This window comes from Lepidochelys olivacea (genome assembly GCF_965140295.1).
Source record: "Lepidochelys olivacea isolate rLepOli2 genome assembly, chromosome: 1".
Classification (NCBI taxonomy): Eukaryota; Metazoa; Chordata; order Testudines; family Cheloniidae; genus Lepidochelys; species Lepidochelys olivacea.
Window position 1 is genome coordinate 221,310,452 of NC_140411.1, and position 27,571 is coordinate 221,338,022.

General features: G+C 42.2%; 1 protein-coding gene across 1 annotated transcript; it reads left to right on the forward strand.

The window, feature by feature from the left end:
• Positions 1 to 1,871: 1,871 nt before the first annotated feature.
• Positions 1,872 to 25,240, forward strand: NDUFA9 (NADH:ubiquinone oxidoreductase subunit A9). The gene is made up of 11 exons (XM_084617383.1): positions 1,872 to 2,184; positions 9,143 to 9,307; positions 11,126 to 11,223; positions 11,422 to 11,513; positions 12,156 to 12,297; positions 13,647 to 13,749; positions 14,423 to 14,490; positions 14,625 to 14,701; positions 20,338 to 20,433; positions 21,727 to 21,793; positions 24,963 to 25,240. Exons 1-11 carry the CDS (start codon positions 1,887 to 1,889, stop codon positions 25,131 to 25,133), a joined length of 1,377 nt encoding a protein of 458 aa, XP_084473509.1. The 5' UTR covers positions 1,872 to 1,886; the 3' UTR covers positions 25,134 to 25,240.
• Positions 25,241 to 27,571: the final 2,331 nt, after the last annotated feature.

Here is a 27,571-nt window from a genome sequence, read left to right on the forward strand (position 1 = left end):
CTGGGCCCTTAATTAGGACAAAACTGGATAATTTTTTGAGGTTGTTTTACATTAGATTCTAGTGTTGCCTGATTAGCTGTCACTTACACTTGCATGTATGTGTATTAGGATTAAATCTACTGAAGTCAATATAAATACCATGCAAGGTCTACTCTCTTACACCAGTGTAAATGAAAAGCATCTTGAGGGTTACTCTGAAATTATGCCAGCATAAGTGAGATCATATTCTAGCCCATTTATTATCCTACTTCTTTCCATTTACATGATGTGTTTCTTGCACTTCCACAATTACTGGAACAGATCTTTGTCTTCCCCGCCTTACTGGCTGAGTTCATGTTTTTAAAAGATTTTGAGTGAATATGAGTGCTCATTACAATGAGGTAAGGAAGATTACAAAAGACTGGTCATTTGTATTCAAAGTAGACTAAAAAGCAGACGGAATCTGTAGGAAAATCCAGGCTATACAAGTGCATGTAGCAGATTTAGAGAACATTGTGTTTGGCTATAATACAACATTTACAGCAGGATGAAAAATAAGTTTAAGAGCTGGGGGAGGAATGAGTTAGGAATCATAGAACTGCTGGATGTCCTTAATAGACAGATAATATGCAGAATTCATATAACTTATACCTTAGGGTCCATTCAAGATCAGTGGAGTGGGAACAGGTGGTTCAAAGGATAAGTAGTGAATTACCAAGTATGATTTAAATCAGTGCAGCAAGGTAGTGACCAAAAGTTGCTGTCGCTGAACCCTTGGTCTCAAGTTTGTTTCTTAGTGGGACAAGCATTCAGAAGTAGGCATAAGTACCTGACAAATGGCAATCCCTCCAGAAAAACTAATGAGTGAGGTTAGGATTTTCAAATGTACCTAAGGGAGATACAGATTTATTTGGGCATAAGCTTTTGTGGGTAAAAACCTCCACTTCTTCAGATGCATGGAGTGAAAACTACAGATGCAGGCATATATATACTGACACATGAAGAGAAGGGAGTTACCTTACAAGTGGAGAACCAGTGTGAACAAGGCCAGTTCAGTCAGGGTGGATGTGGTCCACTCCCAGTAATTGATGAGGAGGTGTCAATACCCAGAAAGGCAAAATTGCTTTTGTAGTGATCAGGCCACTCCCAGGCCCTATTCAAGGCCAAATTGATGGTGTTAAATTTGCAAATGAATTGTAGCTCTGCAGTTTCTCTTTGAAGTCTGTTTTTGAAGTTTTTTTGTTGAAGGATGGTTACTTTTAAATCTGTTATTGAACATCCAGGAAGACTGAAGTGTTCTCCTACTGGCTTTTGTACGTTACCATTCCTGATGTCTGATTTGTGTCCATTTATTCTTTTACATAAGGGCTGTCCGGTTTGGCCAATGTACATGGCAGAGGGGGATTGCTGGCACATGATGGCATATATCACGTTAGCAGATGAGCCGCAGAATGAGCCCCTGATGGTGTGGCTCATGTGGTTGGGTCCTCTAGTGACACCATCAGAGGACCCAGCCATCAGAGGGGACCCTGCAGGGGCGGGGCTGGAAATGGCCCCAAAGTCCCAGAGACACGCCTGCGAGAGACGGGCCCCGCGGTGGGAGCACCCGAGCAGCCTGATGAGCAGGAGGCTGGACCCCAGCACGGGGAAGGGCCGAGCACACCCCCGGAGGGGCGGCCCCTGGCCAGGAGAGTGTGTGTGTGCGGGGGGGGGGGGGGGCAGAGGTGAAGTCACAGAGCACGTGACACTGACTGAAACTAACAGGACGACGAGTCTTTGGCGCCTGCCCAGTGCTGTGCCGGGCGACGCCGCGACGCCATGGCGATGGGCGCACGGGGCGAGGCTGGCCGACGGAGGCGCAGACAGGGCCTGCCAGGCAGAGGAGGGGGCAGGGCCCGGGCTGTTGGATGGTCGGGTCGGGTCCATCTTCCCCGTCCCCGGGTGGCTCCCTGCGAACACCCCGCCCTGCCCCTGCTGCTTCCCCGCCCTCCCACTCCGACCCCGGGGATGAAGGGCTGGAGCCGTTGCCCCGCCCAGTGGCGCATGCGCAGCTCGGAGGCGGCTCGGCCGCCTCCCCGGCTGGCGGAGGAAGGAAGCTTGTCCCCGCGCAGGACCCGTTAGCCGCGGGGGATTGTGGGAGAGGAAAGATGGCAGCGGCTGGCTGCTTTCGGGCTGCCCGCAGTCTCCTGCTGCTGCCAAGGGCAGGTGAGTGTCACCGCCGCGGCGCCACCGCGTGAGGCAGCCCGGCCTCGCCCGTCCCCGGCGCGGGCTGCCCGTTGGGTTCGCCCCGGGCCCCGCGCTGCCAGGGCCCTGCCCGGAGACGAGCGAGGGGGACCAAGCTCCTGCTTCCCCGGCTGCCGCTGGGTGACGGCGCGGCCTCGCGCGGGGGGGCGCGTCGTGCCCCAGGGCCGGGGCTGGGGGCAGCTCCCGCAGAGGCCGCTGCTGCTCCTCCTTCCTGGCCGCAGAAACCCGCCCGGCTGGAAACAGCGTCTGCGCTGCCCGGAGTAGGGGGAGTGACCGCTGGTGACACAGAGACACGGGCCGGGCGAGGCCATAGCGCCTGTGGGTGAGAGAGACGCTTTCGAAGGAACTCCAAGTGTCACAGCAAAGCGCAAGGAGGGGGAGGTTGTTTGGCATAAGTAGTTAGCACAGGCTGTAAGGAACCAGTCAAGGTTGAGTGGGCCTTTGACACTCCCCACCCCCTCCCCCCGGCTGCAGTCATAGGACAAAAAGGCTTAGTGGGTTGCAGATTGTTGTAATAAGCCATAAATCCAGTGTGTCTGTTCTTCTCACTGGCAGAAGTTGGTCCAATAAAAGTTATTGTCTCAACCACCTTGTCTCTCTAATATGCTGGGACCCACAAGCCTATAACTACACTGCATATCTGGTGATACAGACACAGAGGTAGTGCTTGCCCCTACTAAGACACTTCTTGAAAAGTCCACATTAAATAAGATGAAATATTGGAGATAATACTAAAGAGCTGCTTGGAGCCCTAAGCATTGCATAGCTTGCTTACGACTAGCACCACCACTGTGCTCTCTCCACTCCACCAAGATCAGCATCCCCAACATTTCTCTTCTTCAGCATCCCACTTCATAAAAGGCCTCTCTTCATAAAAGGTCCATGGGTCTTTCTCTCCTCCCTGCATTTGGTCCTCAAAATAATTCCGCAGAGCGCCAGGAAAAGCTCATAGGATTACAGTTTTGAGAATTCTTTAAATTTATGAATCATTACAGGGATTATCATGATTTTGGTGTTTTGCTCCAGCTCCCCAGTTAATAGAGTTCAATGTAAGATCTGTCTTGATATTAAAAGTACTGCATTGGATTGGCCCTAGCTACTTCAAGGTATTTCTATTGCTACAGAAGTACAGCTGCAGCAGTGTAGGTAGACACTAACTACAGTGACAGAAGGGTTTCTTTTGTTGCTTTGGTGGATCTACCTCTCGGAGAGGTAGAAACTATGTCAGTGGAAGAATTCTTCCATCAGTCTAGCTGTGTCTACAGTGGGGATTAGATCAAACTGCCTACATCGCACAGGGCATGATGTTTTCCAGGACAATGTAGCAAGGTAGACCTATTTTAGTTATAGAACAAGTGTGAGACAGTACCTCTCCTTACCTTAACGTACACAGAAGCTGTGTTGCACTGGACATATGTGCTAGTCTATGCTGCAGTAGTTATATTTATTGGCAAAGCTCCCTAGTAGAGAGTGAACTTATGCTGACAAAAGGAATACTTTTATCAATATAGGCCAGGTCCACACTGAAAACTTACATCGGTATAACTATGTTGCTCAGGGGTGTGAACCTAGGCCTGGTCTACACAGGCGGGGGAATCGATCTAAATTATGGAACTTCAGCTACGTGAATAACGTAGCTGAAGTCAACGTACTTAGATCTACTTACCGCGGTGTCTTCACTATGGTAAGTCGATGGCTGCCACTCCCCCGTCGACTCCGCCTACACTTTTCGCTCCGGTAAAATACCAGAGTCTACGGGCGAGAGCTCGGCAGTCGATTTATCGCGTCTAGACTAGACGCGATAAATCGACCCCCCCCACTGGATCAATCACTGCCCGTCAATCCAGTGTGTAATGTAGACGCACCCCTAGTGTACACAGTGCTGTGTCTCGTCGACATAGCTACCACCCCTTGTGGAGGAGGATTAACTACACAGACGAGAGATGCTCTCCCATCGGCGTGGTAGCGTCTTTACTAAAGCACTACAGTGCTGTCCATGTGGACAAGTCCATAGTTAATCCATTTCCTCATGAGTGACCAGTGACCTAGCCATTGGGGGAGACAGGCTCCCAGCCCCTCCCCGTGTGTACAAGGCTGTGCCTCTCCTCTTCTGCCCCCCTCTCACCCGCACAAGCCCAGAGCACCTCCACTGAAGGCCCCAGTGCCAGGCAGCGAGGCTCCAGCCCTGGTGCACCAGGTGTCAGCGTCCCCAGCCCTGCTGCGCTGGGTGGCACAGCACCAGCTGCCCTGAGTCCCTGTGGGAGGCAGGTCAGCCAGCCTGGGCAGGGTGCTGGGAACCACAGGAGGGGGCCTGGCCTAGGGGTAGAATGTGAGTGGGGCCACGCTAGGCTGTTTGGGGAGGCACAGCATACCCCTGCCTCGATACCCGCTGCCCATGCATCTCCCTGAGCAACATACTGTACACTGGCAAGAGTTGCTGGTATAAACTGAGTCTACATGGGGGATTTTGTCATGCTTGTGTCTTTCACCAACAGAAGTTGGTCTAATAAAAGATATTACCTTGCCCACCTTGTTTCTGTAACTTGTCAGTTAGGGATGGATTTTTTTCACATTCCTAAACTGACATAGGCCAGGTCTATACTGCAAACTCTATGAAACTGTTAACCATTGGAGCAGGAAATGCAGAGAATAGGGGCATGATTGCAGGACTGAATTAAACTATTGGATTTATTCCTGTAAGTGATTAAAAATAACCACAGATTTTATTGTGTTTAGTACTCGTCTCTTTGATATAGCTTTCTTTCAGTAAGTTCTATATGCACCAATCAAGTTGGTTATTCCACAGGCTGGGAATAGCTTTTCCCTCTCATTTCTAAATATTTGTGTGGTCGTCATTATGCTAAATTCACATGGAGCATATAAAATGATAAATGGCATGACAAATTAGTGATTAAAATTTAATTCCATCACCATAAGCATTGTTTTCGAGGTAGTCTGGTATATATAGAATGCAACCATCTAATTTAATTAAATGAAGTATAAATGCCATTTTGATGAGCTGCAGCAAGGGTGGTCAGAGCACAGGCTTGGGAATTAGGGTTCTGGTTCTATTCCTGGCTCTGCCACAGATTTTCTGTGTGACCTTGGCCAAGTCCCAAGGAGATAAAGAACTTCAGTTTATTTCAAAGGGACCTGAAAATGCTCAGCACCTCAGATAATCTGGACCTATGTGTCTCAAGGTTGGCAACCAAAACCTCTCTTGGGCAGCTCTTTTGAGCATTTAACACTTTACATTTTAAAAAATATGCCTTTTCTGGAGATAGATGATACTTCCTTGCCTCTTCGGGTGTTGTAAAATTTAGTCAAGCAGGGCTTTTAAAATCAAATTAGTGACAAATAGGAGACTCCCTGGTCGGTGAAAAGACCTATGCCAACAAGTTCTACAGTGTGTAAACTTTCTTAAAAGTCCTCAAAGGAACTAATTCTACTAGTGACTTCAATTGGAGCAGCAACACTTTTAGGCCATGTTACTAACTCTTAACGTTGTAAGCATAGCTTTCTGAATGTGACCCAATGTAGAACTACCTTCCTGACTTTGCAGACAGTTACAATAGCTCTGGGAAGCAGCAGAGTGAAATTAATAAACTTGGTTTCACTGTTGTAATTCGTAACACATTGGGTAGCAGTAATATTGTCAAAATCTATGTCGATCTACTGCTGCCTCAGAAAATTACAGGTAGCAGCAAGAACAAGCAATGGAGCTATTTTGAGTGAGAAGGAAGGAAGCTGGGGAAGGGCAGAGTAACAGAACAACTCCTCCCAAAAGCATCAGAAGGTTTCTGGAGGTGTAACAGAAGGGAGTAAGGATGGAGAGAGATGTGCTTCTTTCCATCAACCAAAAGAATCGACATTTCAATGATGAAATATCAGATCTTTACAGGGAAGATGGAATCCCTACAGGGTCCACGATCATAGTTTTGGGGAAAATATCAGTATCCTCCCCCTTCCCAGCAACTGAGAGACTGAGACTCTTACCAGAGTATTGCCTCTGGATCTTGTCTCATCATTTATTTGTATTAGCACTTAGGAACCCTAGTCATGGACGAAGACCCCATTGTGCTAGAGAGTACAAAGACAGAACAAAAAGATGTCCCCTACTCCATAGACTTCACAATCTGAGAATAAGACAAGAGAACAGATGGATACAGACATAGATGAGGGAGTACAAGAAAATGACGAGACAGTATTGGTCAGCATGGTAGACAGTGGTATCAGTGCAATATCAGCCTAACCGTTGTCAGATTTTTTGGTAGGTATCATGGAAAATGAGAGTTTTGTGGAGAGATTTGATGGAAGATAATGAGGTAGCTTTACGGATGTTTACTGGAATCTTGTTGGTGAACCTTTTGCCCCATCTTTCATATTAGCTTCTGGCCACTAGATTTAATCATCTGTCTAATAATACACATTTTTCAAATTCCGTTCATACCTGTCTAAGGTAATGTTGCTTTTGGGAGGATGTGTTGTGACTGAAACTCTTCTGCTGTTAGTAATACAACTAGTAGCACTAATACTGTATGTGTATATTATATATACTGTTTTCACAAAAAAACTTACAACATTTAAGGTAGAAAGTATATTTTCAAAGGAGTCCAGCTAACTACTCAAAAAGCAGTTACTTTCGTTGCAAAAATTATATACCTCTTCAAGACACCCCAAATGTTAGAATACTTTAAAATGAAGTTAAACCATCTATCCAGTTCTCTACCACAACATAATTCTGGATCACACACTGTTCACCTATTTCACTTATATCACCTAGCCTACTTTAAACATTGCTCCTTGCTTTGTTCTATAAAGAAAAAGATTGTTGGAGGTATACTGTTGAAGTTATATATTGATAGGAATATAGTCCTAGCCTATATTAATTTATGTGAGTTCTATAAATTCTCGTAGAAGAAATGGATTGGTTGAGTAGAATAATATTTTTTATGACTAAATGTTTAGTGTTATGAAGTATATTATTTATAAGGAGTGTTGTGTTTGTGTGTATAGAACTTTGCAAAATTGTCAAACAGCTAATGTTTTCTGTAGTGAGTAATAACCCAGGTTATATTAGTAATACACTATATTGAAATGAATCCCTTAAGTAGGAAATGAGATTCTATAATCTCCTAGTAATTTTTTTTTTACCTTTGTGTATATCTTTGTAGATTTCAGGGGCAACTTTAAAGTAGACTCAGAGGTGTAAATCAGCTGGGGTGATAGTGAGTGGTGAAGGATGGTCGTGATGAACTGGCAGATTCCTCAGATGTTGATTTTGAGGGATTCTAATGTTTAGGTTTTTAAAAAAATGTTAAATGTTTGTGTTAAAGTATAACTGATGATGGCATTAACTGGACTCTTTGCAACTGAACTCTTTAACAAATTATTTTGTTTGTGAATTTCCCATTTTTTTAAAATAAGCCCTAATAGTTTAACTTGCATTGGCATGTAAGGTCCACAAGAGGGTAGTCCTGCACTGTTAGACCTTAAGGTGCTGCAGTCTTTAGCAAGTCCATAGGAAGTGTGTGGGAGTTGTACTTGGATGAGACAAGGGAAACAAGGAGGATGCTTTCCTTTCAGGATCTGGGTAGTTAGGTGTACAATTGTTACTTCAGTACAGTGGAAGGGAAGAGGTTTTTATATCTAGAAAATAAGCATTTGAAGTTTAATGTTAAAAGTTTCTACTTTCCCCTGTCCCTATCCATGCCTGCCCATGGTCTACACCACCACCCCTTCAGCCCCTTCTGTCCTATTAGTCTCCTACCCCTGTCTTACTCACCCATCTCCCAGATATTCCAGGAGCAGGTAACAGTTCATAACCACCTAGTCCATTGCCCCTCGTGTCCCTTCCCGGATGCCTGTGTCATCACATCTACTCCCACCCCTCATTTCCTACTATGTATCCCTGTGCCCAATGGCAAATCAGTTTATATTTATTAATTTTGCTTCTTGTACATGTGAAAACAGCTTTGTGCTTTCTCCCGTGCTGCCCCTCATGCTTGAGTGGAACTTCCCATAAACCTCTGCAAAGCAACCTCATCGTTGTCCTCCAAATCCCTTCTTAAAACTCTCCTTTGCCATGAAGCCTGCAGAAAGCTTGACAGCTATTAGGTTGCTGGTGTACCGATATCATTGCCTACTGTGATGACCAATGTTGTCTCATTGATTCCTTGCACTTCCTGGTCTATCTGCCTGTATCCATCTGTTGTCTTATGTCTTATACATAGATTGTAATCTCTTTGAGACAGGGGCCATCTTTTTACCTAACACAATTGAGTTCTGGACCTTGATTAGGTCTCCTAGGTGCTATGGTAATACAAATAAGAAATAACAGGCTTTAGCTACAGATAAAGAAAATACTGCATCTTGCCATCTTATAGCACATACAGCTGAACAGAACACTTCTTCATCCTGGTCCATTGTATAGACGAGAGCAAAAAGACCTTAATTTGAAATTGTCTTATAAACAGTATAGCAAAGTGATCAGTTTCCCCTTGTTGCCTGGATTGGGGAAGAAGAACATTTCATCTCCTCAAGGTCCCTACAGGAGCTACCTTGTGTTTGTCTGAGTCAGTGCCTTAATGATCTTTTAGTTAACCCCTTTCCCTGTCTATCTTACTATGGTGTTTATATTATGTCTTTGTAATTCCCCCACAACTCTCTCTCACTCTGATCCTGTACCCAAACCCATTCCTTTGTTGACTTTTCCAAACTTCCCTGAAATATCCTACCCTAGCTTGAGATGTAGTATGGGAAATTTCAGGGCAGACTGGTTTCTTTGGAGGGAAATAAAAGGAGGTGGGTTTAAAATCAGGGTTTTAATGGAAAGCTAACTTCAACTTTATCTGTGGAGTGAAAATAATAACTCTTGCAGTGACTTCACATGCTCTCTCCCTTTGATTGTGTATTTCAGGCTCTGGCATTCCTGCATCAATATCTCCTGCACCGCAGCAGCATCGTCACGTACATTATACTGTGATCCCCCATGGAAGAAGCGGGCGTTCCTCCGTTAGTGGCATTGTGGCAACTGTCTTCGGGGCCACAGGATTTCTGGGACGATATGTTGTCACCCGTCTGGGTAATATTTCCTGAGAATAACACTGAGTAGTTCAGATGTTTGTCTAAACTATCCACATGTTTTCAGTCTACAAAGTTGGGCTGGAAATCTCCTGAGTACTGGAGGTTAGAAATTGACCCGGTGTAGCAGGGGCGGACAAACTTTTTGGCCCGAGGGCCACATCGGGTTCCCAAAATTGTATGGAGGGCTGGTTAGGGGAGGCTGTGCCTCTGCAAACAGCCGGGCATGGCCCGGCAACCACCCCTACTCAACACCCCCTGCTTCTCACCCCCTAACGGCCCCCCCGGGACTCCTGCCCCATCCACCCCTCCCTGTCCCCTGACTGCCCCCTGACCATCTGCTCCTGGCTGCCCCACGTTGCCCCATCCAACCCCTCCTCTCATTCCTGACTGCCGACCCCCCCCCCCCGGGACTCCTGCCCCATCCAACCACCCCTTCTCCCTGACCACCCCTGGAACCCCTGCCCCTGACTGCATCCTGCCGCCCCATCCAATCCCTCCTCTTCTTCCTGACTGCCCCCCCCCGGGACCCCTGCCCCATTCAACCCACCTGTTCCCCCCCTTCTGACCACCCCGACCCCTATCCACACCCCCGGCCCCTGCCCACCACCCCGAACTCCCCTGTCCTCTATCCAATCCCCCCTGCCCCCTTACCGCGCTGCCTGGAGCACTGGTGGCTGGCGGCGCTACAGCCGCGCTGCCAAGAGACCAGGACAGGCCTCTGTGCCGCCTCGCTGGAGCCAGCCACCCCACCGCGCGGCACAGAGCACCGGGTCAGGCCGCGGCTCTGCACCTGCGCTACCCGAGAAGAGCTCGCAGCCCCGCCGCCCAGAGCATTGCACCGGCGGCGCAGTGAGCTGATGCTGCAGGGAAGGGGAAACAGCAGGGGAGGGGCTGGAGGCTAGCCTCCCAGGCCAGGAGCTCAGGGGCCAGGCAGGAGGGTCCCGCTGGCCATAGTTTGCCCACCTCTGTGGTGTAGGATTGTTCTCAATGGTACATTCCTAATGTTTGTCTAGTGTTGTAGTCCCAAAAGATGAAAACTGGCTTATCTTCACAAGATTTCTGGTTTTGATCCAGGGAGTGCAGAAGAATCTGAATGTGTTTTAAAGTAATGGGAATAGTGCTTGAAGGGGAATTACCTTTTGTTTGAACTCATAAAATCCAGTTCTAGGTTTAGGTGAAGCTTCTGGTCAGTTCTTATGTTTTCAACATTAATAATGTTTCTTAAGTAAATAGTGATGAGAACTTGTGTTTAGTTGTATAATAAAATCATTTTTGCAGCAGTACTTTTTTATTTAGAATTTTGATCTGACCCTTTAAAGTTGTCCTTTATCATTTGAAATGTCAAATAATATTTGCAATTTCCCCCAACTTTTAAAAAATTATATTAATCACAATGCAAATCATATATCTCCTTAGATGTAAGGCACTTTTTTGTGCTCGCTAGTCATATCATTGTAATACACACACTTATGTGGCATATTATTACACAGAATTTTTCTTTTGCAGGCAGTTGACTTCTGTAAACTTATTATAAAGTTACAGGGTTTGATCCATGAGGCATCCATAAGAATTCTTAAAATAGGCTATTGAGAAACTTAACTTATTTGTACAGTACCTTTAGATCCTCAGATGCATGAAAGTCATTACTAGTCTGATCACAAAGGTTATCTCTAGAATCCAGTTATTTGAGCTCATCTATTGAGTTTTTATTTTATGCAGTTAAAAAAGAAAATATTGTACTTTAACAGCAGCATTTCCTTTAATATTTATATTATAGTTTTATTTAAATCAAGAAATATTGTTTTGAACATTTTAGGGCGTATTGGATCCCAGATAATCATACCCCATCGCTGCGATCAGTATGAGCTCATGTATCTTCGACCCATGGGTGACCTGGGGCAAATTCTGTTCTTGGTGAGTCTTTTGGCTTTGACTTTAGCAATAGTATTGCTTTTGATTTATGCTAGGAAGCCAGTGGTTATCAATTGTGAAGTAAACCACAGAGTTCTATCTGTTTAAATTGTATATGGAAGTTATGTGAAAGAACTTCCTTTGATTACACCTGTTTGCACATTATCTCATATACCTTCCCAATTGGTGTTATGGTTACAGGAATGGGACTCTAGAGACAAAGACTCTACCCGAAGAGCCGTGGAACACAGCAATGTGGTCATTAATCTTGTTGGACAAGAATGGGAAACAAAGTAATTTTCTTGTTTGTCTCTCTGTTTGGATAGATTCATAACCGGTATTGGATATTTTAGCAACATAATTAGCACCACAGGTATGGTACGTGATCACTTCGGGATTATCCTCCCTATCTATAAAGAGACAAGATTGAAATCTTGTGTGCCACAGTTCTTCCGTGTGACCGAACTTGGAAAAACTGAGCAACAGTTAGAAGCACTGAAACTGATAGTTTTAAGAAGATTAAACATCACATTGGTTAACAGTCTTAACATGTGGCTTAAAGGTAGCCTGCAAAAAGGGCTATAAGCATACTTTTTATTTTTGAAAAGTTTAGCTTCTGTGGAAATTGATAGCACTTGCCTGGAAAAATTTCTTGCTTGCCACAGACAAGCAGATGAGTGAATTTTTTAAAGCTGTGCTTTAGTATAACTAGAGACAAGGTAAAACCACAAAGTAGAGTTGCTTTGGTACAGTATTCTGCTATGTTTGAGTTGCCTGTGTCTTGAATATGCAGAGTCCCTTAATTTAAGGACATTTTTTTAACAATAGCATCATAATGCGTTTCTTAAATCTGTTCAGGAAATGTGACGGTGAACCAGATAACAGGCTTGGTTGTTCTTAAGAGTCTTAAAGTAACATTTAATTTCTTATTTTAGAAACTTCAGTTTTGAAGATGAATTTGTAAATATTCCTAGAGATATTGCCCAGGTAACCAGGGAAGCTGGAGTAGAAAAGCTCATTCACATCTCTCACCTGAATGCTGACATGAAAAGTCCTTCCAAATACCTTAGGAATAAAGTGAGTCGGAATTCAGTCTGTATTTTATTCAGAAGACTGAAAAGTTTTGCCAGATCCATTTCAAGAGAGTACTTTGGGAACTATGTCCATTTAGTTACATTTTCCCTGGTTGAGAGCAATTCCTAAAATGTAATCTCCTTACACCATTAGACACAGAGTGCCTGGGACCAGTGCAGTGTGCCCTTCAGTGTGTATACAGACCCACCTAGCTCTCCATACACATTTCTAGGCAAAAAAAAAGTAATCTTGGATCTAATCTGGTTTACCCCTATATCCTCAAGCATCCCCTGCATCTAGTACCATTCTTATTAAGAGGAGGAAACTGTCTTAGTCAGCAAAAATGAGTTGATATTTGGGAACAGGCCTAACAACCGGTGGTGGTGTGGCATGAGTGGGATAAGTGGGTAGTGGAAATGAAGAAATGGGGGACGAGAGTATAGAAAGGCTTCAAAAGTACTATCTTTGTATTGGGATTACATCACATAGGCTCTCTTGCACCACAATTATCCGTACTAGTGTTTAATCTCTTTTTCTTAATAGGAGGTACCCTTTTTTTCTGTTCCCTTGCTTTTTTCAGATGGCTTCTGTCTCATTTTGGGGTATGTAGGCCGCTCAGTGAACTCACCAGACTTTCATAGTATCAAAACAAAATTTAAAAACTGGGGCCAAATCATATTAGGACAATTTTAAAAAATGAGTTATAGCCCTGGTTTCTAACTAGGCTAGAAAATAGTTTGACCTTGTCAACATAGGCCAGTCAAATGTTAGAAAACATTTCAGCTGCAACCAAGTTTAAACTATAGTCAAGCAAAGTTGTTCAAGTCATTTGTTTTGGTGGCAAAGTGGAGGCCTGTGACTCACCTGACTTATTCTGAACCCTGCATGGTCAGAGAAATGTGCTGAGGCCAAGCTATTTCTTAAACTCCTTTACTTTACATATTTATCTTGTCACTAAGGAGGGAGTTATGTAGGTAAACTATATCTGAGTAGCCTTAAAGAAATGTTGATGGTGCTTTTGTGGGTTGCCCTGAGAAATGCACATTACTATAACTCTGTGCATTATCAAAGACCAAATGGCCTGGATGGAAATAATGTTGAGATGTTATTGCCAGAGTTAGTTCATGGAATATTTTATTCAGGTATTGCTACAATAGTATGGTACGATAGTATTCTGTATATCAGTGTTTCTCAACAACCGATCTGTGGACCGGTGCTGGTCCTGGAGAACACAGTTTAGGAAGGCAGCAAGCCGGTCTCTGGTATCAAAAAGATTGAGAAACACCCAGTCTGTTTAGAGTGAATCATGTTAATGAGATGTTGTTTGGTTTGTTCATATTGATTTAATGCAGGCTGTTGGAGAGAGGGTAGTCAGGGAGGAATTTCCAGACGCTATCATTATGAAACCCGCTGAGATATTTGGAAGAGAGGACCGATTTTTCAATTATTATGCAAGTATGTATTACAATAAAGCAATATGCAATCTGTATAACTAACCCTAGAGGCTGTAGGAAGTAGGGAATAAATAATTTCCCTTCTCAAGGGCATAAGCACACTTGTTTTAAAAATCTCCTGTACTTTAAGTCATCATCTATATAATGTAAATAAAACTGAACCTCATGTTTAAGACCATGATCTGTGGAGATTAGGAAAGAATATGCAGTGTCTACTATGAAAAGTGACTTTATAGTGTTGGACTTCATGTTTTTATCTGGAGTATTTGAGACACTCTTTGCTTATTTTATCTAATTGCCAGGGTTGGAGTGCAACAGTTGAGCTGGGTTCTCTTTCTGGCTCATGCATCGTCAAGAATAAAGATTCTGCAATTGTAATTTATGTAGCAATTCTGATGCGGATACATGCGGCAGAATAGAATCCAGGTCCCTCTCCCAAGGTTGTATGGGTTCTGCACTGCTAATTGCAATAAAAGCTAATAAACATTTTAGACTGTGGTCGAACAACACTTTTTATGCACCTTTCAAACATAGTTCCTTTCCACAATAGTTCAACACTATGTAGTTGCATTTTGGCTCGTCTGCCTTGCTCTGAAACATCATGTGTTGGTTATTGCCCAATGCTCTGATTCACTGATCACATTCTTAAGTTACTCATATGTCTTCTTTACCAGATATGCGTTCCTTTGGCGGTGTGCCACTTATTGCTCTGGGCAAGAAAACAGAGAAGCAACCTGTATATGTAGGTATTATAAAAAAAAAAAAGGAGGGGGGGAGGACAAAAACTTGTTTTCAAACCACTTGTAGAAAATGTATAATTGCTTTTCTAAAGTTATTTTAAAAATATTTTTAAACTAACATAAATCTTTCTCTTAGGTTGTTGATGTAGCCAAGGCAATTATTAGTGCAATTAAGGATCCTGATGCTAAAGGAAAAACATATGCCTTGACTGGGTAGGTTACCCATCTGATTCTAATTAACTGTAGTGCTTCTGTGTGGTGCCTTTTTTCACATATTATTAAACCCCTTCGTTTTCAGTTTAAACCGATTTTTACTGAAAAATTCCCAGATTTTGCAAAATGTATTATTCAGTTTTTTCTGATTTTCACCCTACTTTTCTATAATTCAAATATATAAAAAATAACTTGTTTTATTAGGAAAATACAATACATTGCATGAGATAGATGTATTATGATAATACATTAGTCTGTGTGTATATGTAAAGCTACCTGTTGAAGTAAGGCTATGTACTAGTCTAGAAGATACACACAATAAACAAACAGGTCCACACACTCTGAAGTGCACGAGCATCTGAACATACTGATGAATCTCACGCCCACCACATACACATTTCAAGCCGTTAGCAGATAACGATTTAAAGATTTGACACACTAAAATGGGAAGAAAATGAAAATCTGTATCAGAATACGTTTCAGAACACAAGGAAGTATTCAAAAGTTTAAAAACAACAAAAACAGGAGAAAGGGATGAAGTTGAGTGTATGCGCTGTAAATGATGTGGCCCAATTATTAAATGTAAATATTTATAGGCTAATAGTTCTAAGACTACAACAGTAAACTGTTTATTCAAATGAAAAGTTTTATTGGGGATTAGAGATATATTTTCTTAATCTCAGAGATGACATTGAGTTCTGTTTTAGTTCTGCAACAAACCACATTGATGAATGGAATTCAAAGCATTAATCTACTGAATATTTTTTCCCCATCTTTCCGGCCACCAAAATAAACCCCGATATTTACCCAGGAAAACTATTAATAGTTTTTTGCACTGGTTTTCGCTTCTTTTTGTTGTGATAATAAACACTGATAAATTTCCCGGAAAAATTAAATAAAATAAAAACTGAAAACGAAGGGCCCTACATATTACGCAGTAAATTGTGCTTCTCCGCTGTGTTATGCATGCTGTTTTAGCTGGAATAAATTCCATCTCATTTGTTGGGAAAAAAATAATAATAAAAAAACCAAAAACACAGACTTGAGCCATTATTGTTAATATTCTGGTAATCCCAATTAGAGCTCCATTGTATTTACTGTTGTGTACATATCCAGAGAAATAGGCAGTCCTCCTTGTAGAGCTCACAATCTAACTAGACAAGTTAGATAAGATAGTGTAGGAAAGGGATATAACATACAGGCAGATGGTTAATATTTAACACAAGACATTCTGTTCTGGGTTTTCTTTTTTGTCTAATATTGTAAACATCAACACACGGAACAGTTCTTATAAACACTGATTTTTATTGTATAGGACTGAATAGCATATGTGCTTGTCATGATATTCTATAAAGGAAGTGAGAGAGGAGTAAGCTTAAAGAGAAATTTGTATGCATTATTTCAGTAACATGGAGAGAACTATCAGTCAGTTCCCTGAAGAACATAATTTAATGTTATGTTATTTAATGTTAATCTTACTGTAAATTTAGAAATCTATTTGTCAGTTACATCTCCCTTATTCCACATTAACAAGTGTATCTCTGTTAGTTAAGAGCCCCATTTAGATGTTTTCATGAAGTAGAAGCAGCTCACTTATAATCTTTATTTTTGAGTAATTCTGATTTACAGTACCTGGTATTTAAGATAAAGTAGTAATACAAGGTAGAGGCAAAAACTAAAGGAGAAATCCCACTGACTTTAGTGAAAGCCTCTGATGCAGATGCTTAGATTTGGAGAGAATTCTGGAACAGCTCTGTAGGGGCACTTAGAACCAAACTGTGTAGCCACTCAGTGGTCTAAGCACAAAAACTCCAGGGTAGAATAGGATATCAGCAAACTCCCAAGAGCCAAATTTTGCTCTGACTTAACCAGTTCAGTTATGTAATGTGGGGTCAAAGCAAAATTAGGTCTAGTTAGTATATGAGGTGAGAGAAGCATTTGACTACATCATGGAGAGGAATGGTTGCTAAGTAGTCAAGTTACAAAGTGCTTCTAAAAAAAACCTGCACACAATTATATAAAATATGTTTAGTGGTCTGGGACTTGGGTTGTAAAAACCCTATCTGTGACTAAATAACTTTTCTGTATTCATTAGTTTATTATATTGTCACTATGGTAGCCCTCCAGTTTCATATGCAGTGGACACGGGTGGTCAGTCTTTCCCTCCTGTGATCTCATTGTCCTCAGCACTGTAATTAATCTTTCAAACGCAGGGCTCCTAGAAGGGGCAGTGTCCTAGCTGTTGTGGCAGGTGTGCTTCATGCTGTCTGTCCAGAACCAGCCATTACTCACTCTTCCTGAAAAGTACACTACAAAATCTTTCTCAAAAAATGGCAAAGCAGTAGAAAGAAGCAAGTAACTGGCTAAAGGAGCAAATAATGATGATGGGTGTTTTAAGAAACCTGGAAAAGTTTTACAAGTCTCTGGATGAAGTGTCATCTTAAAGGACAAGTAGAGACAAATGATGCACAGCAGATCAAAGATAGAAATTATTTGAAGGAATGAGAGAGAAGCATGTCACATGGGCAGAACATGCAAGAATCCAGCAAATTTAGAAGAGAGTCCAGACAACGAGATAAGAGTGGAGTTAAACCTCTGAATTGTCGTACTTTGCAGGTGGGGCAGTCGAGAAGATAGGTCTCTATGCATGCAAAGCAGTGATAGTAGATGATTCCTACTAGAACAGAAAAAAATGTATTCGACTGCAGGGCTTTGGCCTTGTTGAAACAAGTGCTCCAACTTCAGAAGGAAGTGAGGATTGCATATTAAATAGCAGACCAGCTCTTCAGCCACATATAAAGAGGAATCAGCTAAATTCCGAACATACTCATATTGTTTGAAAGTCTAATTTTTTGAAAGTCCACAGAAGGCCAAGAGTTAAGCACCCGTGTTTCAGAGGCAGGAATTCAAGCAGGGGATACCATCCTTTCACCCCAAGGAATTTGGAGATTCAAGCACCTAGCAATGACTAAAAAGACTTTGAATAATTAATTTTCTGAGCTAAGGGTCAGATCAATTTTGGAAAATCAAGGAAAGGCTGCCTAGTAATCTTTGACTAAAGCTGCACACTGCCTCTTTTAAAAGGTGCTGGCAACTCAAGCTATTAAAATGTTGCAAAATAAAATCGCTCATCTTGTAAAACAAAACGTTGTTTTCTAATATTCTGTTAAATTTCTTTGAGATGTGTGTTAAATTGTGACGGCAGGTGCTGTTGTAATTGCTTCTCTTGAATGCCTAAGAATTTTATACATTTTATTAAAACAACAAGGAGTCCGGTGGCACCTTCTTTAAGGCGCCACCGGACTCCTCATTGTTTTTGTGGATACAAACTAACATGGCTACCCCTCTGATACTTGGTACATTTTATTGTCATGCTGTTTCCTCCTTTTCCCCACCTTGGCTCTGTTTGTCACTTCCACTGGTTATATCTTGTCCTTTAGATTGTAAGCTATTCATGTACTATATGATTATACCATGCCTAGCACAATAAGGCCCCTGTTATCACCAAGGAACTACTAGTGGGAAAGCAGAGAACACTAAAGAAAAATGAGTGCTGAAGTGTGAATATACTTTAATACCCCTACTATATACAGTATTATACAAATAGATTTTTAGCCAATATAGAAGTTGACTTATGTTAGTTTTTAACTAATTAGAGACAAGAGGATGTTAAGAGTGCAAGAAACTCAGTACAAGCCTTAAGAATGGTTTTATTTGTTTTTCTGTTTCAACATTTGGTAATGTTAGAATTCAGGAGAATTTGACATTACTTATTTGTTTTCATTTCATATTTTATCAGCTGTATCAAGAGAATAGAATTTAATGTGGCTTTATAAGAATGAGGTATTAAAGGGGCACCGTCATCTTGAAGTCTGTCAACATTTTCAATATATGTGGCTTGATTTTTCAAAGATGCTGAGATCCACAAATCCCATTGTAGTCAATAGAAACTGCTGGTGCCCTGCCCCATTGAAAATCAGGCCACCTACATTAGGTGGCTCCTAACTCTGTATTTAGATGTCTGACTTTAGGCACACAAATGAGAAAATATTTGACCTAGTCAGTTGAAACAAAAATAGTAAAAGGTGTAGCTGTACTGTCCTTGCTCTGGTGCCCCCTGACAACTTTTGTGGTTATACAATAACACTTTCCGTATTCTTTAAGAAAATGGAATTACACAATTATTAAATGTTGCTCTTTCTTCCCAAAAGCTTGCCATTTGTGGGCACGAGTTCTGATACACAGAAACACAAAGTTTTCCCATCAGAACCATGGCTTGTCAAACTAAAGTTTTGTTCACCTCTCTGACTCAGTTGTCCCAACTTGCAGTTTCATGGCTAGCTGCATAGATGTAATGTGTGTAGTTTAACAAGCTCACCTACTGGTCACCATAATCCTGGCACTGTCTGATCCTCCTATGTTTACAGCTGGATCTGAAATCCCACTTTCCCCTGGATACTAAATATGAAAATGCCACAAAATATTACTTCTGGAATGCCCCAACTGTATAATGTTGCAGCAGTCACGTCCAGGCTCATGGTTCATCAAGGTCACTGGTTGCTAGCTGAGAATTTCCAATAAACCCTTCAGAGACCAAATCTGTTGGCATGTTCAATGGTCCTTTGATCGTGACCTGCATGACAACATTATGAGGATTCAAACAGACTGTGTGACATATCGCATAGCTCAATAATAAAGGGCTTCCATGAGTAGTCTCAAAGATTTGGCAACAGAGTTCTGACAAATCCTTATATGGGCCAAGAGAAATTCTTTATTAGGCTCAGCCTTTTACTTAACAAGTGTACTAAACTGCCAGGACAAACTGGCAAAACATGATCAAGAACCAGGCAGGGGAGTGGGAACTCCAATAATCTGTTTTCTTCTTAATCTGCCACAATTATGTGTGGAACTAGTGCCCAACCTGTTAAGCAGGAAAGTGACACTCCATTGCTAAAGGTATTAGCCCTGCGGTGGATGCATTTTTTTTTTTCTGGGAGGTTTTCTTATTGATTTCTACCACTCTGCCTTCTCACTGGTAGGCAAAGTCCTCCAGATAAACATAGATAAACTCTTGGTCCAGAGGTGTTCTGGTAGCCCCTATTCTCTCCCCTGTTCGAGTTGGGTACCACCCCCTTTTCCTTGGCAAAGTCTTCTATTTGGGGTCCTAGTTCAAAACAAGATGTTGGTGAATCTAAACAAGATCCACTGCTTCCTGGCCTCCTTCTAGGACAAGGTGGATAGAAGTCTGAGTGTTAGGACACTGCAAGTCCAGGTCAGTCCCAACATTGAAAATGTTGTATCCAGGTTTAATAAGGCCCTATTTACCTGTGGTAAGCTCACTGCAGGCAATAGACTTACACCTTGGGGATGAATCTGGTTGGTATCACTAAGCTCATAAAACCTATTGTGTCCTCACACACTGTATATGATGCTTGTACATTTTACTGACCTCATTGCTTACTGTTTCAAACAACACAGTTTTCTCTTGAGCCATTAAACTTCCCTTAATATTGCCCTCTGGCAACAAGAATGAAAAATCGTTTAGATTGAAGAAAGCTAGATGTTGCTAGGTTACTTGAATATTTGCAAAAGGAGGCATGAAACAGCATAATTTACCTGGTACCCTTTTTTTGCAGACCTCATCGATACCTTCTTTATGACTTGGTAGACTATCTGTTTGCGACTGCCTATAGATACTATTTCCCATACCCACTCCCACGTCTTCTCTACCAGTAAGTAGAATTCTTTCTTGGCTTAGAAATTGCTGCCTATCAAGTGGATAGAAGCATGAAGAATTTAAAGTAACTGAGTATTTACATTAGTCTTTAAACTTTACTACAGGATAATTACAAGGGATATAATAAGAAGTCGATGTAGACTGAATTTCCCAAAATACTCCTAAGTTATTTTAGCTCTCATGCTCAGCCAAAAATCCACGCATTAGGATGTACTGCAATTAAGTGTGCAATTGTAGTAGTCTTAAGGTAACTCTTCACTGTGCATGCTCACTATGCAATTATTAAACGGTCTCATTTTTGCTAAATCAAAACTAACCAAAGGTGTCCAGATCTGCTGTGTGTTCTGTCATTCAGAGGCTAAATGAATTCACTTTTATTAGCACTGCAGAGATAGCATAACTATGAGGGTGAACTGGATTCTTTTCTGGCCTTGAGTATCGTTGACAGAATTGTCAAGTAAATCTGCAACGCCAAATTTTGCCCTTTTATGTCTGGAGACCATGGGATTGTGTAAGGGTAACTGAAGGCAGAAATTAGCCTACAGAATCATGATTATTGGATTATAATGCATGAACCAGAAAAAAACCCAACATCTTGGCTCTTAGATTCCAGGCTTCGTTTGCAGGGCTAGCAGTTAGAAAACCCACTTGTTCACTTAAACTGAGCAAATCTGATGTTGAGGCATTGAGCAAAAATAAACATTGAGCTTCATCACCCTACTGCCATTTTCAATCATTTTTTTAAAGACTAAAACTGCACTTTTTATAATATGGAAATTATATATGCAGATTGCTCCAAGCTACATCCCCTAGCTTGCACATCCATTAAATTGTTGCTGTCAGCAAGCATGTTTTAGCCTTAGAGGCTTTGAATTGTAGCCCTTATGAGTGGTGAGATTATTGCTTATGTCTGCCAAGGAGCAGAGCTTGAAAAAGAGGCATACTAGTCCTTCCCGTTTCAAAAGTGGGGGTAGAAGTGAGCATTAATTAGATGTGGATTTTTATCTCCCTCCCCAGATTCCGTGCGCACATATATCATTCCTCTGGGGTTGGGAGATGGAAGAATGTGGTAGTGATCATTTATAGTAATAAGAACCATAACTGAGAATTTGCTGAAACCTTAACATTCTTTACTATGCACTAATGGAATTTCCAGCTAGGAAAATGAAATATGGAACAGAAAATGCTAATTCCTTGGGTAGTCTGAATATTGTTGCCTGTCTGAATTGCCTTCTGTGTATCTGTATTATGACAATTCTCATGTTTGCACCATTTTTCATGGTTACAGTTTATTTGCAAGATTCTTTGAGATTAATCCATTTGAACCATGGACAACGAGAGACAAAGTGGATCGGGTAGGTCTGGGGCAGCACTAGTTAATATTTTCACTGGGGAAGTGTAATGAGTGTTCCTTAGCAATCCAAGGAGTAATGAAACATGATGTCCCTGCAGATTGTATATTGCAGTGTTTCAATCTGTTCCACAAATAGAATTTGGTGTTGTAGTGTGTCATTAACAGAATGTATAAACCCTGTAAACGTTTGCAGACTGTTCTTGGAGACAAAATCTCTTTATGGAGATGTTAAGATTTCAGAGTTCTCCTTTACTGTCTTCAAAAGTCCTCATGGAATACATAGCATAGTTGCTGCAGCCACTGTTACCCCATGAATTCCCACTTACTTTACCTGTCCAGGCCTGTTGGATGATGTGGGGGTTGACTGCAAAGGGATGCATACCTGAAGCAGCCTGGAGGTTCCCCTGGTTTGGTCTGGCAGCTGTTTAATGGGAAATTAGGGCCAGCTGGGTTTGGCGCATTTCTCTTAAACATGTAAGGAAGGAACCAGACTGACTGACAACAGAATTGTTGATAGTAACCTGGAAAGATAAACCTTTTCTCTTAAGTATCAGAGGAAGGGGTGGTTGGAAAGAGAAAACTATTGTAAGTAGATATCTGGCATGCAGCTGACTGTTTTCTGTTGGAAAGGTTACCTGTTTGTGTGCAGTGAGTGAGGATTTTTTTCCTACTTTTATGTGCACTTCACTAAATCACAAGCACCTTCCCTTGTAGCACAGTTAAGCCTACATAGCTATTTTCAGCAGGATTTGTGTTTTACTAGGGTGGGCAGAAGGGAATTTGGTTTAATATCCCATCCAGATGATGACACCTTCAACAACTCAAGGTGAAATCTCCGCATTGGTTATGACCGAAGTCTTAATTTAACACTGGAATCCGTGATCTTCTGACCAATAGGCAAAAGTGTTGCCTCTTGACATTTATCCATAACTTTTCATAGTTGCTTTTAATGTGGTTTTAGCCATGTGGCTCTTGCCAAACCTTGTTTCAATTGTGAAAATGTGGGTATTAGCCAATATTTACATATCAGAGCCCTGTTATTCCACGGGTAGGGTTAGCGAAAATGCAGACATATCCTCGATGTCAGTACCTGATGTAATCTTTTCCAAAGGTTGATGATGATATTCTACAAATCTTTGCATAAATGGAGTTATTTAGATAATCTTTCACTAAGATAGGGCAGCAATAGTCTGTCTGAACATAACGTGTGCATCACTTTTAATTGGACACAGCATGGTCCGTAGGACATGGCACTGGACTGAGTCGGGAGACCTGGGTTCTGTTCCCAGATCTGTTCACTGTGTGACCTTGGGCAAGTCACTGATGCTTCAGTTTCCACTTCTGTGAAATAGAAACATCTCACCTCCTTGGTAAAGCACTTTGAGCTCCCTTGTGAAAAGTGCTATGTAAGAGCTTATTATTTATTCATGAGCTAGTCCAGGACATATTGCAAAAACTTGGCCCTCTTTCCTCCCTCTGCCACCCTAGGGAAAGTTGCCCTCAGTTGGTCTGTTGTGATCATAACAATGCAGCTCATAGGCACACCACCTTCAGTGGGCTCAGCTGGATAAACTGCTTGAGGGCCTTTGTTGTTGGATCATGGTGGGATACCCGCAGCAGTAGAGTTCTCAGGGGTTGCAATGTTCTAAACCAAAACTAGCAAAATCCAGCTGTCTTCCTGCTCTAAGGTGAGCAGCTGCAGTAGTCAAGATTAAACAGAGTTTGATTATGCATCTGATGAAGTGAGCTGTAGCTCACGAAAGCTCATGCTCAAATAAATTGGTTAGTCTCTAAGGTGCCACAAGTACCCCTTTTCTTTTTGCAAATACAGACTAACACGGCTGTTACTCTGAAACCTTTGATAATGTAGTTGCTGGAGCACACAGCAGAGAAGCAGGGGAAGTGTTTTTAATGGAGGGTTCAAAGCTGTGGTGTTGTAGAAATGAGGATACATGCTGCCGGTGTGCAGCTAAATAAGGTGAACATAAATAGCATAAACAAAGATATGTGTTAAGGTTTTGTTGATGCAAGGACATGGTGCAAATGCTGACCTCAGGAATCCAGAATCAGTTTTTAGTTACCTCGTTTTAAAGAGCTTTCATAGCAAAGGTAGCTAATTTTCTTCATTTAAAAACTGCAAATTATCTAAAGTTATAACAGTTCTTTTAAAATGACAATTTTAGCCATCTGTAGGTGACTTTAAAGTTCAAACTCAGTTGTGACGTGTGAAATGGAAGAGGTTATGGAATATTCTCCCAAGGTCCCATCACTTGAGCCATTTTAAAATTGGACTTGAACCAAAACATTGCGGAATATACAGTAAGGAACAATCTTGCACCATCTACCAGAGGCGGGGCTAGATGAGTGAACATATCTTTGTATGACAAAATCTGTTCAGGACTGCAACTGAATAAAACACCCCATCACAGTTGTTAATTCTGTGTAAGTTTTCTGACAAAGTGCCAGAGAAGTAATTTCAGTCCAGCTGTGTGCTTGTGAATACAAGGTCAGCATTAATTAATTCTTTGCAGGTGGTGCAGAGTAAACTTCCCATTAATATATGAAAGAGAGGGGAGGTAATAAAGAAATGCAGTGCATTTGCTTGTCTCCCCTGTACCCTAATATAAATCTGCTACTCCTATTGAAACTAATTCAGGACACAAATGTACATGGCTTCTTTGGATCACGCCTGCCTGCTGCCGCCCTCCTCCCTCCAAACACACACATCCATGCATGCATATTGTGATCAGAGATCTGGAGGTGGTATGTGGTTACCTAATCCCTCAGCAGTAGCTGCACAGTCCTCTGTAATCCATTATAAGATCCAGCAGTGCCTTATATTGCAGCGTTATTTCTCCTGGGAAAGATCTTATTCCAGCAGCCTGCACTAATATCAAGGAAATTTTGCAAATAGTTGGAAGTAGAGTTTACCAGGATCTGCAGTGATGCTATGGCATTGCATTTAGACTTATTTAAAATTGTTTCTAGTCGTAGTATTCCATACCAGTTTTTCCGGAGGACAAAAGGCGAGCTCAGTTATAAGTATAATATAATGTATTTAGTACAGTAAGGATTAGATTCACCGTAATAGCTGAGTAACTACATGTATAGCTGTTCTCTCTGCTATGCTCATTTATAGTTCCTTTTTTTTTTTTTTTTTTTTTTTAAAGTTTCATACAACAGACATGAAGTTCCCTGATCTTCCTGGGTTGGAGGACCTGGGCATTCAACCAACTCCCGTAGAACTAAAAGCAATTGAAGTTCTGCGCCGTCACCGGAGATATCGCTGGCTGGACGCTGAGCTGGATGAGATAAAACCATCAAAGACTATTCCCATCTAACAGTGGCCAAGGTGGCTTCCAGTGCTTCTCACACTGCCTTTGTGCTGACCTACTTTGTTTGGAGAATTCTGTACATACTGAGTAAAATCCCTATGTTGATCATGTAAGCGTTATTTCAGCCGCGTCATTATTTTCATTCAAGATTTTAATCATGGGGGAAAAAGGTCTGTTTTCTGTAATTCTCCTTTTTTAAAGCTCATCTAATCCATACTGCGTGATGTTGCTCAGTTTGTGATCATTAAATGTTTTAGCTCATGGGAGCCTAAACAATACAGTCAGTTTCTTCTTCCTATCTTAAAACCACTGTACAGTGGGCTTCCTACCTTAGTGTAACCTAGCTCAACAAATTTAGAGCCCTTGTCCTCTCATCTTCAGTGCTCCTCCATCAGACTTTAGAAGCCATCCCTTATTATAGGTGGAGCTGGTAGTGCTGCCTGTTAAGGTTGCCCAATAGTTCTCACTATAAGTCTCTGTTTTTAGTTGCTTATACGTTGCCAGAGTTTAACCATTTGGGATGAAATTTTCCATGCTGGGTGTCTGCCTCAAGCTGATTTTATTTTGGGGCGGTGGGGATTTCAGTCAAAGCAGGTCAGCTGTTTTTGAGAACAAGGCTAGGGAAAAAGATTGTGTAGATCAAAAGAGTTCTGGTGACTTTTTCTTTGAGAAGCTGAAGTGCCACCACGCTCTTGGTGCAGGGACTTGAAATTTGGCCAGGGGTCAGATTTTGTGTCAGGGATGTGCCTTTTGCTCTTCCTGTGAAAATCTGCCTGAGTTTGGCCAAGTTATAAGGCTTTGAAAACCTATAGTTCACATATGCTCAGTAGAGACCTGCTAGAGCTTTGCAGTTTGATTTTTCCCAAAGATTCCATCTGAATGCTGCAGTCTAGGAGTAAAGCAGGACTGGCCCTGCAATCACAGTTCCCAGCTGCTTATGCTTGTCTGAGTTTGAGCACCAGAACTCAGAGTAGGGGGTCTGCCTATCCTGTGCTCTCAATGCCCCCACCCTGCTGGACCCCGGCAGCGTGGAGGAGGAAGCTGCCTGAATCAAATGCTAAGGGGACAAGAGGCTGTGGGTGTAGATTGTGGCAAGGGGAGGACTAGGTGGGGGAAGACTGGGGTGGGAGGTTGATGGGCGTGACAGGAAATGTGGGAGTTGGGTGGCAAACTGGGTTGGGCAAGGGGACTGGGAGGCAGGGGGAGAGGAGAGTGAGATCAGACAAGGAAGGGGGGGTGAGACAGGGACTGGGACACAGTGGGGACAGGGAACATGTGTCTGGAGGTGACTGGAAGCTGAGATGGGAGAGATCAAATGAGGAACAAGGAAGGGAGGAATTGTGACTTGCTGGGCAAGAAGATCGATACTGGGGTTGGGTGTGAGGAGTGGGGTTGAGAACTGGGACAAGACGTTCAAAAGCGGGAGATTAGTACTGGCTGGACAAGGAAACTGGCAGTGGGATGAGAGGTCTGAGGAGTGAAGACGGATTGGCTAGGTGAGGAGAATCGAACTGTAACAAAAGAACCAGGGAGGAGCCTGAGCCATAACTTAGATAAGGACAGGTAGGAGGGACACGATAGAATGTGTCACATGTGGAGGAATGGGCAAAAGAGTCTGTATCCACCAGAGAACATACCCTTCCAGAGCCTGCAATGGAACCCAAAATTTCTGAGTCTCACTATTCCTCTGCTGCCTGTGTGTTTCACACATATTTGCTGACAGTGCCCTGTCCTTGTCTAGTGCTATCTACCTAGAGGATGACAACCTGGTACTGCAAAAAGAAAAGGAGTACTTGTGGCACCTTAGAGACTAACCAATTTATTTGAGCATAAGCTTTCGTGAGCTACAGCTCACTTCATAGGAGCTGCAGCTCACGAAAGCTTATGCTCAAATTGGTTAGTCTCTAAGGTGCCACAAGTCCTCCTTTTCTTTTTGCGGATACAGACTAACATGGCTGCTACTCTGAAACATAGTACTGCTATCTTTTATCCCCTTAGGTGAAGTGGCAGAAGTCTGTGTCATGGAGCTAATGGTTCCAACCCTGCTGATGAACCAAGTGGATGTTAATATGATGCCTGATGATGGAATATGTCTTTTCATTTTGCTTTTTTAAAAACTAGGAAATTACACACACATAAAAGAGTTAAAAGAATAGTAAGGTTGCAAAGTCAAGCTCTCAGAAGTTAGGAAATGCCAGAATAAAGGTTGCACAGAATTATTATGATGCAGTCTTTAATTACATGATCAATACTGTTTTTTTCAGATGTCCCCGCCTTATTCAGTGCCCACGAGGGACCTGCTCTGGGGTTGAATTAGCAGTATGTAGTGAAAGAGGCTGTTTCTGTAGGACCTGTTTCAGTTTTTTGAAGATGTGCCAAGAATGAGGCCAAGGATTGCAGGAAGAGAAAATAAGGGCTCATGGTAAAGGCAGTTGAATGCTGCC

Bases quoted from the DNA above. Each gene is read 5' to 3' on its own strand.
- NDUFA9 (XM_084617383.1), top strand. From the start codon at position 1,887: ATGGTCGGGTCGGGTCCATCTTCCCCGTCCCCGGGTGGCTCCCTGCGA. The intron at 14,702-20,337 runs GTAGGTTACCCA...CTTTTTTTGCAG, and splicing joins AAAACATATGCCTTGACTGG to ACCTCATCGATACCTTCTTT. The intron at 20,434-21,726 runs GTAAGTAGAATT...TCATGGTTACAG, and splicing joins CTCCCACGTCTTCTCTACCA to TTTATTTGCAAGATTCTTTG.